The 13,107-nt window shown below is 44.1% G+C and overlaps 4 protein-coding genes across 4 annotated transcripts; 1 reads left to right on the plus strand and 3 right to left on the minus strand.

The window, feature by feature from the left end:
• Positions 1–2,361: 2,361 nt before the first annotated feature.
• Positions 2,362–5,056, minus strand: BDR25DRAFT_301795 (acetolactate synthase). Its single transcript, XM_033689651.1, has 4 exons — positions 4,535–5,056; positions 4,414–4,481; positions 2,669–4,360; positions 2,362–2,619 (listed from the first exon to the last, which is right to left on the minus strand). Exons 1-4 carry the CDS (start codon positions 4,732–4,734, stop codon positions 2,555–2,557), a joined length of 2,025 nt encoding a protein of 674 aa, XP_033550370.1. The 5' UTR covers positions 4,735–5,056; the 3' UTR covers positions 2,362–2,554.
• Positions 5,057–5,310: 254 nt separating this feature from the next.
• Positions 5,311–5,958, minus strand: BDR25DRAFT_323372 (sym-1; the record flags this gene model as incomplete). The annotated part of the gene is made up of 3 exons (XM_033692097.1): positions 5,311–5,693; positions 5,746–5,865; positions 5,907–5,958. 3 exons carry the CDS (start codon positions 5,956–5,958, stop codon positions 5,311–5,313), a joined length of 555 nt encoding a protein of 184 aa, XP_033550371.1.
• Positions 5,959–8,031: 2,073 nt separating this feature from the next.
• BDR25DRAFT_386320 (uncharacterized protein) lies at positions 8,032–10,706 on the minus strand (the record flags this gene model as incomplete). Its single annotated transcript, XM_033697994.1, has 13 exons — positions 8,032–8,423; positions 8,495–8,651; positions 8,698–9,048; positions 9,099–9,170; positions 9,219–9,252; positions 9,297–9,431; positions 9,480–9,624; positions 9,678–9,756; positions 9,813–9,857; positions 9,907–10,171; positions 10,225–10,430; positions 10,490–10,587; positions 10,649–10,706. 13 exons carry the CDS (start codon positions 10,704–10,706, stop codon positions 8,032–8,034), a joined length of 2,037 nt encoding a protein of 678 aa, XP_033550372.1.
• Positions 10,707–11,422: 716 nt separating this feature from the next.
• BDR25DRAFT_311775 (uncharacterized protein) lies at positions 11,423–12,696 on the plus strand (the record flags this gene model as incomplete). Its single annotated transcript, XM_033691254.1, has 4 exons — positions 11,423–11,436; positions 11,508–11,861; positions 11,913–12,253; positions 12,308–12,696. The coding sequence occupies 4 exons, from the start codon at positions 11,423–11,425 to the stop codon at positions 12,694–12,696; spliced, it is 1,098 nt and encodes a 365-aa protein (XP_033550373.1).
• Between the last annotated feature and the right edge of the window lie 411 nt (positions 12,697–13,107).

The following is a 13,107-nucleotide window of genomic DNA, read 5'->3' on the forward strand; positions in this document are numbered from 1 at the left end:
AGCTTATAAAGGTTATCTAGTATGTTAGTTATTTATTAACTTTTAAGAAACTTTATATATAGCTGTAGCATATTACTTTAAAAGTGTTATGTCTTGTTTAAAAGCCTAGAGTGTAAGCTGTATCTAATGTTCTTTTAGCACATCTAAGTAGTGTTGTTAGAAATGTATTAGTATAAAAAAAGTAGTTTAGTAGAGTCTTAGTAAAAGTAAATAACTTAGGTGTGTAAGCAACTTATCTGTAGAGTATGTTATACTTAAATTTAAGTAATAATTTAAGTTTACAGTTAAGTATTTTTTAACTTCTTTTAAAACCTAAGACTATTTTTTTACTTATTAATAGTGCTAAACTAATACTATACTAATATACACTTACTTATATTTTTAAGCTATAAAATTAAGTAGAGACGCTAACTAAGTAGAAATTATATAAAAGAAAGTAGATTTAATAAAGTAGCACTATAGAGTTTCGTAAAGCAAGTAATTAAGTAGCTACTAGAGCGTCTACAGCTTGCTATCTATATAAGAAGGCTTATAGTAAAGGTAGTTAAGAAAAAGCCTAAGTAGGTCTTTAGCCCTGTAGCAACTATAAAAAGATAAAACATAATACTTAAACTTGTTAAAAGAATATAAAAACATTCTTTATACTTAAAAAGTATAACATGTAAAGGTGTTACAGTTATGTTACAACTATCTAACCCCTGAGTACACTAGGCTTGGCACGGGGTATATAGGCTCCTCGGCCTCCGTACCTCTGCCTCCAACCCTAAGGTTTCCTCTCGTTACCCTCCTATCATGCATTCCCTCTCTGTGATGTGTTTCCTACTTGATACCTCTTATAATAGGTTTTTTTAATAGTAATTAATTTAATGTTTTTTAAAATAATTTTGTTATGCTAAAAGATTTCAAGTTACTTAACGTTAATAATAAAGTGTGTTGTATAAAGTAGCTTTTTTATAAGAGGCGTTCCCCCTCTAGAACCTTCTCTATACATAGAGTTGCCGTAATCCACTGCAGTTAATTATAGTTTGCTACAATTTGCTGTAGTTTGCAGTAGTTTGCAGTAATTTACTTCATGCCTTTCCTAACAATGCTAGCTAATCTCTAGCTGATACCTCTAGACACTAGTCTATCATAGTTAAGCGGCAGTTGAAGAAGCGGAACTAGCAGTTGTGCGAGTAAAACAGTTGAGGAATCTATAACAGCAGCAAGAAGATCCTTATTCTAGAGGCTATCATCTATAGGAGTAAGTAGGTGAATAACTGCAGGCGGTACAGGAGGCTGCAGTAGGTTATGATAGAGTTTTTACAGCGATAGAGAGGCGAGATGTTCCTCAGCTGCTGAGTAAGGCAGCCTGAGAGCCACATTTCTACAGACACAATACAGCCGCCCCTCCACAACTAGGGATTTAATTCAGGTTGTACGTAATTAGAAGCTGTAGGATCCTATGCACTGTGAAGTGTACTTTTTAGAAAGTTAATGAAGAACCTGCTTGTTAAGGTATTACAGGTACTACATTGCTAAAGATCTTCTAAGTTCTAGAATAACTAAGCCTAAATTACCTAAAGAGGAGATTGTGCTAACTACATTAAGCTTAACAAAAAGCTAGTATTCTTATAAACTAAAAATATAAGCGGACTAAGCTCTGCTAATAACTAGCAGCAACTACGGTTACATCTAAAGCAGTAAATAGGCAAACTAGATCTAAGACAACACAGATAAAAATACTACTAAAAGTAACTGTAAGTCTTAGATGGTTAGTAACTAAATAGGTTAGCAATTATTAATAATAAAGTTTAGCGAACACATGGAAGCCTATCTAGAATCTTGGACACTTTAGAGATTTAATAGAGTTTCACCAGCCATGCGGAGGTCACCGAAGAGTCAAAAGAACCGAGGCGGTGGAGGTAACATTCCTGTTTGGGTTGTATGTTTACGCTTCTTCTTCACAAGTGTATCGAGCTATCGTCAATGCGCCTGGATCTTTTAGCTATTTCTCTTGGAGCAGCTATTTATAATACAAAAATTACTCCTGTCTTGGTCATACTTTAATCATTATCTGCATAGCATCGACAGCTGCTTCAGCAGATCTCCAAGGCGAAACGCCGTCGCTTCAAGTCACGTGAGCTGATCAACTAGAACTCACCTAGAAGAGTACCGATTCCTAGTCCGTATGGGGACTAGCTTCGACGTCTCAAGGCAATTCTTTTTGAAGCTGCTTGGGCTAGTGCCTGCCCTAATGTGCGCACAATCTCCTGTCATCTCAGAGAGGAGATTTGTGGATTCACGTTGTGACTCAGACCTCAAAACCTTCGTCGCTGCAATCTCTTGAATTGTTATCTCTCAAAAAGGTTCAGAAAACAGCCCAACTCAGCGTCGTTACCACTTTCCAAATACCCCCCGAGCTCACCAAGCGGGAGTTAGAAACTTTCTCCCCGGATGACGAAGTCTTCAAGAAGCTGGGGCAGGCGACACGACACTGCTTGCACAACTTCGAAAAGCGCAGCAAATATCACGACCCTTTCGCCCGGGAGGTCCTTAGGTCGTTTCCCCAGTTTCAGTCGCCTCCATGTACACCATTGGTTCGTTCCGCCATGAGCTTTCGGCGTGACTTGTCCCCGGCTGTGATTGTTTCAGTAATTGCGTTCAAAGGCTAACCCGAATTACGTACCTTCATCGTAAACAACGAACTCATGTAAACCAGATCCAGCAGGCACCATGGGTAGAAGAGGAACCTTCTTATCCGTCACAACTTCCAAGAATGCCGGTCCATCACTCTCAATCAACCATTGAAGTGCATCTCTAACCTCATCTGGTTTAGTTACCCTTCTAGCCTGAATTCTCATCGCCTCTGCCAGCTTGATGAAATCGGGATTCTCAGAGTGTGTATGCGAATACCTATCCTCGTAGAACATATTTTGCCATTGAGCGACCATACCGTGCTCCTCGTTGTTCAAAACTATCATCTTCACGCCAATATTAAACTGCTTGGCGGTTGACATCTCGGTCAAAGTCATGTTGAATGACGCATCACCGTCGATATCAATGACAAGAGCATCTGGTCGTGCAACCTTCGCCCCAATAGCCGCAGGGAGACCATACCCCATAGTCCCAAGTCCACCTGAAGTGATCATCGTTCGTGGGTGTCGCCATCGGAAGTGTTGGGCAGTCCACATCTGATGTTGGCCGACACCAGTTGAGATAATGGTATCATGTTTTCGGTGTGCGGTCAAATTCGAGAGCTCCTCAATGAGAGCCTGAGGCTTGATGAGATCTGCCCTCTCCGACTTCTCATACGCTGAGAGAGGAAACTTCTCCTTCCAACAGTTGATCAGACCGAACCATTCTTTCCGCTCGGCCATGCTTTGGTCCTGTACGAGAGGGTTCAAGATTGCCAGGTTTTCTACGACATCTCCTACAACGGCCTCAGTAGCCTGGACAACTTTGTTGATGTTCTTCGGCATGATTTCAAAGTGAACAATGCCTCCACGGCCTTCGCTGGCTGCGAGCTTCGCTTGTGGCGCGAATTTTGGTATAGAAAGAGTGACACGATCGTCGAAACGGGCCCCAAGAGCAATGATAAGATCGGCGTTTTGTATGGCTAGGTTAGCATATGCTGAGCCGTGCATGCCGAGCATGTGCAAAGCTTTCTCGTCGAGCTCGTCAAATCCACCAAGGCCTTGGAGAGTTGTAGTCACCGGTATCGCGGCTTTGTCAGCAAGCTCCTTAAGAAATTTAGGGCCTTCTGGCCGAGAAACAACACCCTGGCCGGCATAGATGACGGGCCTCTTCGCCATATTTATTAAGCGAGCTACACGCCCGATGACGGCATTGAGCTCCTTCTTTACAGTCTCTTGGGCGGCCCTTGATGCCTGACCGGGTGAGAAGGGGATGCTAGAGCTCATGGGAACACCCTTTCGTAGGACTCCTGCAGTAACATCCTTAGGTAGATCTACCAGGACTGGTCCTGGCCGTCCTGATGTTGCAATCTGAAAAGCTTCGTTTATCCGCCTGGGGAGCTCAGCGACATTCTTCACCATGACATTCCACTTTGTGCATGCGCTTGAAATTCCGAGCATATCTGCCTCTTGAAAAGCGTCACTACCAAGGGCAGAGGTGACAACCTGACCACAGAACACGATCAACGGAGTTCCATCGGAGTATGCGTCTTGAATTGGGGTGATAACATTGGTCGCACCCGGTCCTGAGGTGACGAGAACAACGCCAGGTTTGCCGCTTGCTCGTGCATAGCCCTCTGCCATGTGCCCACCGCCTTGCTCGTGTTTGGGAAGAATAAAGTCGAAGTGTTTTGAGTTGTAGACAGCATCGAATACGGGGAGAATAGCACCACCTGGATAACCGACTGCGGAGCATGGTCAACAACGTCAATTGAAAGTTTTACCAACGCATACGTACAGATGTGTTTGACTCCATGCCTTAACATCATCTCGTGGAATATTTCTCCTCCAGTCTTGCCAATGAATCTGTACTTTTGTCAACTCTCGGGGTTGTTACATGGGTGTGACTCATAACATACGACTCATCCAGTTCTTGCTGTTGGCCACTTCGCGCTAGATGGAGAGGATTCGCTTTTAGTTGAGTGGTATTGAAGGCCAGACTGGGACTTTCTCGAGGTTGCCGTGTTGTGGATTCGAACGAGTACGGTTTTGAGGTTGGCGCACAAGCTGTCGCAGCGGTTGCCTGTGATCTTGAGGCCGAAGGACCCTTGTGGATCATCGTGGTGGATACAAAAGCCGGTATGCTTGAGAAATGAGGGGAATTGCATCTTGTAAAGTATTTTAAAGCCCTAGGGGTAGTCCCTACTGGAGACCGAAGCATGCTGCAGAGCGGATGGGTTTGAGAGGAGAGGAGAGCACTGTTGGAGAACTAGCCAAATGCTAAACGATCGTCCTGGTACCGCCTCGCACATGGATACGAGGATGTCGGTCGTCAAATAGATGCAATTGGCATGCGACGGAAAGAGGGAGAAGAAAGGGGCAGCATGTAGCCAGTGTGCACAACGCTCAAAAAAAACAGTTCTTGTTCGCTTCTGCCGCTGATGTTTGCGATGACTGAACCCCAGGATCTGGGCAAATGAGGTCTATGGACCAGCTGTTATCCGGTGGCTTACCCGCGGCGCTAATTCCCGCATAGGGTCTGTCCCCAGGTCCATTCGTAGCGGCACAGTGGTGTGCAGCCATATCAGAGTGCATCCAATAGATTTAATCCAAAACTGGGACACATTCAACCTAAGCCGGCCCATTGATATTTGAAATGTTTCTGATTAAGTTCAATCGTCCTCAAGACGGAACGCTAGATACCTTGCTGCATGGGCGAAGCATACGCGACCATCGTGGAGCTATTGGCGTCGCTTAAGTAACAATTCCAACCCAGAGGAATCACATTCACGAGTATGACTCGATGATCTAGTGGGACAAATCGGAAGTTAAAAAGCGACATAAACGGCCAGACTATTTGATTCCTCCGCAGAGCTGTAATGAACGACTTAGACAACTTCTCTGATGGACTCGAGCCCTCCACTATTGACATGGAACTCAGGAAGACAAAGAGACTTGCCGGGGCAAAGAAGGTTTGATCTATTGCGACATGTGTAACCATTTCAAGGGTTTTGTTCTGGAGAACGATTTTGGCTTGGAGAAACCTGAACCAGCGCGTGGCCGCTAGACGCCATATAGCTGTGCGACATTGCTACTTGAGGATATGGATGAATGGGATCGAGTAATATACCTCCACCATAGAACGCCATGCGACCAGTTCTAGGTAAATCATAGCCTTTGATGCCCTTCTTCTCCACTGGCTGTTCGGTGAGAACATCTCCGGTTCCGAATACAACAGTTATGGAGACGGCTTGTGTCAAAACCCGTCACGATGCCATCTTGCACTGGTACCTAACTGAATTCGACACAGAACCAAGTGCGTAATCAAAGCACCACAAACCATCGTAGCATTATCGGACATTAACCAGCTCTTGCGTCAGTGTGAATCTTTGGATTTGAGTAGTAATCTTGAATATCAATTGCAGCTTGTCACGGGGGTCCAATACGTAGATGGGAGGTATGATAGCAGATGTTGCAGATCTAGCGTGAGAAGGGAAGCCTCCGAGGACAAGTGGGACAAGACGGCACGTGATTGTGGAGCTCGTCCTCTCAAAGCTCTCAACATATTTTATAAATAGTTTGCATAAGTAAATAGTTAATGTTGCGTCGCCAAAAGCTCAACCTTCCAGCTAGCACAGCAGAAGGATATATATAGGCGGATAATTGTATGCGACACACCCCCAGCTCGAACAGTGGAGCGAGAGAGGTGAAAAAAACTCAACACACCCTCCCAGCCCGAGCAGTAACTGAACGTAGAGACAGATCTAACAAGGTAGCGTCTGTAATAGGCACACTGCCTAAATACTCTTTGCTGAACGTGGGAATCAAACACACAGTGCTCAGGGATAATGCGTTCCTATTAGTTAAGCAGGGAGAGCAGGGGTGCGAAAATTTTCGCGCGCTAACCATCCACACTATGCCGCAAACCAGGCTCATAACTGTGGAGGATAAGATAGCTTGGTAATAGCTGTTCAGATAATCAGATAAAGTGACTCTGCTATCTAAGAGAGTTGAAGGCTCTCCTTATATACACCGAGCTTCGGAACAAACTATCTCCAGATTCCGAGCCCTAGCCAAGGCTCTTAGTATACGCGACAGTTAACTTTAATAAATTTTAGCACCTTATACTTTAATTAATAATATACCTATGAATAAACTTTTAACATACTAATAAAAATAAGTTAAATACTTTTAGCTTTTTAAGTATTTTAAAAACGCTATATGTTACGCATTTAAATTACAATACTAATCTATAAACCCTTTAAAGCTACACTTGTCTAAAAAAGTAATAGTAGACTTTTATAATATAATTATACAGCTAACTTGTAAAAATTAACTAACTTACACTATAGGTAAGTTACTTACACACCTAAGTTGATTACTTTTACTAAACTACATAAAACTACTTTTTCTATACTAATATATTTCTAACAACACTACTTAAACGTGTTAAATAATGTTAGATATATCTTATACTCTAGTCTTTTAAATAAAACGCAACACTTTCTATGTAATATACTGTAGCTATATATAAAGTCCTTTAAAAAAATAATAAACAGCTAACAAGCAACTTAGGTGTGTAAGCAACTTGCCTATAGTGTATGTTATAGTAAAATAGTTAGAAGCTATTAAAACTTAGAGAAGAAAAGTTATAGTATTATAAATATAATAGGTAATGTAACACCTTACATATATTACATAACTACTATACCACGCTGTTAGGATAATAGTTGTTCTACGCTAGATTACTAACATTTTAACTTTTATAATGCTAGCAACCTTTTGTTTTCTCTTTAGCTTTAATATATCTAGTATAACTGTAAGAGGCTTGTGCCTCAAGGTATCACCTAGAGATTATCTAGCAACGTTAGGAAGAACATAAAGCAAACTACAGCAAATTGCAGTATACTAGGGCATACATTAGTTGTATTACAAGAGACACTAAGCTGGCTTGTTGACAACGCTATCCCTAGGCTAGATCTACGCTAGCTAGGTGTTGCAGTATAAGCCCTAATTCTGTAGCGAGGACACAGTTCCTCTTCTTCATTGAATTCAACACTGTTAGTAGGCATTTTGCCATCTGCGCTAAACTATTACAATAGCGCTGCCTAGTAACTGATTATACTAATTTAGCCTTGACTCTTGCAGTACTTGTTATAATTATACTCTTTAGGAAGTTAATTAACAGCCTTCTTATTTAGATATTACATCTATAATATTACTAAAGATTTTTTACATTCTAGGATAACTAAGCTTAACTTGGTTAAAGAGGAGGTTCAGATAACTATATTACACCCAAAGAAAAGCCATTGTTTTTAGAAACTAAGAATATAAGCGGAGCAAGCTCTAGGAATAATTTAGCATGTTTATAAAAAACCTAACATCCTAAAACAAGACTAGCCTCTCGCGCGAACGATTAGATGCTTAGCGGTTCCGAACTCCCATTGTGCAAGGGCATAGGTCGGGCACCATATCGTTGCATACTCCTGTACCCCAGATTTCCACTATTCCCTGCACCCCTACCATTGATTAATGGTTCATGTAGGGAGGAGAGGGAGTTCATCGGGAGATCTGCAGCGACTGGGTGGAGGCTCGGATCGGGAGCCGCCGATTCATGCCATTCCACCTTGATAGAATTGTCCTTGCTGAGTTTCACGCCCTCATGCCAAAGCTCGAAAGAGATGTCGGCGGGTCCGATATTCACCTTGACAACGTAATCCACACGATGGTACTTTGGCCCGGAGTTCCACCAGTGTCTGTTTTTCAGCTTGAACGTAGAGAGAGGAAGAGAAGAGAAATCGGAGTCTACTTTGCACAATGAACGGCAGGCTTTTTAGGTTAGTCTGCTGATTGGAACGTGACGAGGATCATGAGCTTACAGGAGGTCATCGTAATCGGCAGACTGGCTTTGTCAACATCAGAGCAGACAATTTCGGTAGGGAACACTCGTGGGGGGTTTGGATTTGTACTTGTGGCTGGTGAGCATTTACGACGAAAGCCGCGAACAATTGGCTGGTTGTTCGAGACAGGTTCGCCCTACTGCCATTAGTTTCGAGGAATGTATGGGAAATGAGAGTCATACCTGCTTGATGAACCAATCAATGTAGTTTGAAATATAGGTGTGGCCATCAAGGGGATCATAGTTCGTACGAGCCCCTTGATGAAATGGATTTTGTGGATTGTAAATCACCTTGCAGATCGTCCCATAAGAGAATCGAGAACAACGCCATCCAAGTACAGATTTCCCACTCTTGAGCTTTTGCACCCGATCTGCCACATTGCCTTTACACACGACAAGCTGTGGGTTCGGTGCGACTCTGATCTTCATGTTCCGAGCATTAGGGTGGCTCGCATTTCTTGAAGCATAACGATCGCGTAGGCGGTCTCGCACGTAGGCGGAGTTGCCAAGTCCTCCGGAGAGAACCAAGTGAGCCTAATCTCATTAGTGATGTATTTACGTTGCGTGAACTGGGACCCCCCTACAACTTGTTCATTTGGCATCTTCTTCTGAAGGCGAACGAGCTGCTTGTCGATCATATCGAAAAGTTTCAAGATCTAAGATCTTGGTCAATACTCGGATTCACGTGCTAAGTCGCTACCTACCTGGGCATCAAAGAATTGTCGGAGGTCATCTCTGCTCCCAGATCAGCGATGTCTCTAACTCTATATACAACATGTTACCTTCCGAAATTCATATCTCCGTTGCGAATTCCGTATTCCTCATTTACATAGCGTCGGTCAAGTTTCGGAACACGCACAGCAAATACCTCGGTGTCGGAAAAGGACTCATCGGAACCGTAGTCACATTTCGCATTTCTACGACTTCCGTTAGTACGACAAATCAATACTTCAATCCGTACATACTGGTACTCCTTGCTGCTTCGCATTTCCCACGCAGTTAAGCTGAGATTCTCGAGACCCATGGGTGATATTGTATTCGCAAGCTGCAGTTTCTCTTGCACGAACTTCGCAAAGAGAGTATCTAGATGCGCAGATCCTATAGTCGCGCCTTAAGGTCCGCATATTAGCAAACGTAAACCTCGTCATTCAGGGGCTCATTACCAAAAACCGTGTCAACTTGTTGGAGACTCAATGACTCCCCACGACTGCTCGTATTCTTAACGCGAAAGACTGACAAATCCTATCATACCCATCAATTTGAAGCCAAGAGGCCATTCTAAGACAGTGGTTGCTCACCGTTGTACCTCCTCCCACGTCACATACGAGCAGAATATCGTTCTCCTTCTCAAAGTTAGCTTAAGAGAATGGGGCACCGTAGTGCAAGTTTTACCTTGAAAATCGCTGGTGTACTACGCGCAGTATGCACTGCGGCAGCCTCCGCCTCCGTTAGCCCAATCACCGCAGTATGATTCGGCGCTTGGCCAAAACCTGCACGAGATATGATGTTCCGAAAGCGCTCCACAGTCGGGTTCGGTCTCCAGGTTGTAGGCACCGAAAATATAAATTCGATTTTAGCATCCTCCCATCGGCTCGCAAGCTCGCCCTTCAGCCTTGTTTCAACACAGCGATAGAGGAATTGAAAGTAGTCATAGTACCTAAAGTTCTTATAAGCTATTGCAAGAAAATCCCTAGGCTCTGAAGTCTCTACCACTGCTCAATTTCATGGATACGGGGAACTTGGGCTGGCTGATTTGAAGCTTTGCGCATTTCCTCTAAAATGCCCTCATCCAGCATAGTCTTGAACAACTCCCGGATTTGGCTTCGATCATCACATTTTTCTTGGGCAGTCTCAGCGAGAAAGCCCCAAGATGAGGGTGCGGAAGATCCCTGAGTGTATACAAGGATAGTGGGAACCTAGCCAGGATTGAGAATCAGTAGGATTATGCGCAGCGCTGTTTCCAGGGGTCAAGAACCTTGTTTTCATTTGCCTGCATCCTCCCAGGCCATCTCTGAATATGCCTAACGCTACCAAGAGATCCTGTCGCAACATTACAGAAAGCGACTCCGGTACCTAAACAATTAATTCACGTAAGGAATTGTATGGGGCTAGAGAGGAGGAGTAATATGCTTACATGTCATTCCAAAGTCTATTGAGACAACTAAATCTGGTCTGCCAGTTTGTTCACCCATCGTGGTGTCTTATGGCGTAACTGAGGGATATTCGCTAGATGATGGGGAGACGGAAATTGAAATTGAAGCAAAGGTATGGTGGTAAGCGCAGGTATATATATCGGATAGGAGAGTTATCAAGAATCTTGGGTGAAATCTCAAACGAGGCTAGACTGTAAGTTAACTGCAAGGTAGATACACATAACTGTTAACGGATCCGAGAGCTTAGCTTAAAGGATAATATTGATCTCGCTAGGAGAAATGAGAAGCAAAGGAACTGTGGAATGAAAGTTGGTGACAGTAGTCGAGACGGTAGACCCGGGAATATTACCAACAATCTAGGCCCCTATAAGAGGCACAAATGGCAAGGACATTACGGTACTTCAGAGACCCCTTTTCTCTATTCAATTCTATAGTTCCACAACCAACCAATGAGCAAACAAAGGAATCAGTCTGAGTTGCTCCACCCGAGCCGAAGCCGAAGCCCTGTAACGAATGAACAATTAACGATCAGAACTTACCCCTTTTTCTCGCAATAAAGAGCCCAAGACGAGTAGCTGAGCCGAACCGAAAAGCCGCGGCGAGCCTGAGTTAAACGTAGGAGACTGTGAGGTAATCTGGCGTGTTAGGTTCAACACAACCTAACTCTAATAACCGCTTCTAACCAATTAGGCAGCAGGATGCCGAGTAGCATGCAGGGAGATGACTGACACACGGTTTTCTCGACCGGACACACGATGGCAGGGACTCGGTACATTTGATGAAACGTGGCGTTATCGGGCTGCATGTGGTGCGATGGCTCGTGGAATGTATATCTAATAGTTTAAAGCAACCGCTTCTCTCCAGCCCCATCGATCGAGAGCAGTTCAGAAATCTCTTCCCTAATTCCACTATCGCTGCCGCCAACACGACAACATCAGTACATCCTGCTAGCACAACAGCAGGTACCACAGATGCAAATTCACCATCCTCTACTAGTGCAACGCTAGCCTCGAAAACTCCATTAAGTTCAAGCAATAAACGCGTTCCCGGGGCAGCAGTCGTAGGGGTAGCCTTCGCTTGCCTGATCATCGGAGCAGCCATTGCCGTCGCTATGCTGTTCTTCCTCTCTACCCGACGCAAGAGGAGGCAGGCAGATTCGTATAAACGACATATTCCATCGTCGGAGAAGGGCGCGTTAGTTGATACCGGTCATACGAAAAGCGGAATATGCTGAAAAGTCAACAGTTTACTGCCACAGCCCGTTGAAGATGATGCAATTAAGAAAGTGCTCTCCCGGGTCCGCGATAATATCAAGAATCATGCACGATCATACTATCATCTTGAGATGGTGCCAGTTACTGAGCTAGATGAGTCGCAATTGAGTGGTTTAGCTGCTGCCGTTGGCATCAATGCTTCCACACTCACTGGCATATTCTTAAACCCTTCCACTCGAGAGGAAGCAATCCGTCTATTCATCGCGTGGATCGCCATATCAAGATGCTCGGACGAACGACACCCAACATTCCTCCCTGACGAGTTGTCCAGCCTAGCTATCGCCATGCCAGGCAAGGACGGAACAAACAGCAGTATGTATCATCTCTCACACAATCCATCCAGCAGGAAACTAAAGGGAGATATAGACCAAGCTGCACTGTTCAGTGAGTGGAAGACGATTACCGGGGCCTTGCTGCAGCAACGGTATGGGAAACAGTCGGAAGAAGCAGCTGCGACGGCGCGCAGCGTGGCGGAAGCCATTGAAGAATTGAATTCAGTTCTAGCGCCTTTCGTTGTCAGCAAAGTTAATAGAGACCGACGCCAAAAGAATCTTGAGATGATCATGCAACGGTCGGCGAAACTAGCTTTCCTTTTGTTTTCTCAGCCTGGTACATTTCGCTTCGACTTTACTGGACAAAATGGGGTCATGACCATTTTTCCAGCTCTCTTCCAGGTGATTGGCGACCAGGCACAGACTCTAAGCCCGCCCAGGCCTCTTTGGGAGAAGGAAATTGCGGTAGAAGGGCAGGTCTGAGTGAGGTGACAGGTTCAGATAGTTCAGTCTAGTTCGCAGAATATTACTTCATTCGGGGATTGTATGTAGTCAGTGGTTATTATTTGATTTAATAGGAACAAGGATGTAATGCAAGGGGTTTGAATCGAACACTGTAAGACGTGGAGTGAGAAAGTGGCGCAGGTTTGGTGAAGAGATGTTTCACCGTGCCCTTGCAAAAAGCAAGTTACCGTTAAAATTCGAGCCAATAGCTAGGAGTTCAGCGCACAAATTGCACTGCGAAGCTCTTGACAGAGGCGCAGACCAAAAAGAAGAACAACAGACAATAAAACTAGAAATTAGAGTAGTGATAATAAAGCCTAAAGGACATGATAGAGAAAAATAATAGTAGAGAAAATAGCTTTTTACTTTGCTGCAACGATTTCCCAAGTT

The sequence above is a fragment of the Lindgomyces ingoldianus genome, assembly GCF_010093535.1.
Source record: "Lindgomyces ingoldianus strain ATCC 200398 unplaced genomic scaffold BDR25scaffold_8, whole genome shotgun sequence".
NCBI classification, from domain to species: domain Eukaryota; kingdom Fungi; phylum Ascomycota; class Dothideomycetes; order Pleosporales; family Lindgomycetaceae; genus Lindgomyces; species Lindgomyces ingoldianus.

Coding starts and splice junctions, on each gene's coding strand:
- BDR25DRAFT_301795 (XM_033689651.1), bottom strand. CDS start 4,734: ATGATCCACAAGGGTCCTTCGGCCTCAAGATCACAGGCAACCGCTGCG. Junction 4,482..4,534: donor CAGCAAGAACTGGATGAGTC/GTATGTTATGAG, acceptor ACAAAAGTACAG/ATTCATTGGCAAGACTGGAG. Junction 4,361..4,413: donor GCATGGAGTCAAACACATCT/GTACGTATGCGT, acceptor CATGCTCCGCAG/TCGGTTATCCAGGTGGTGCT.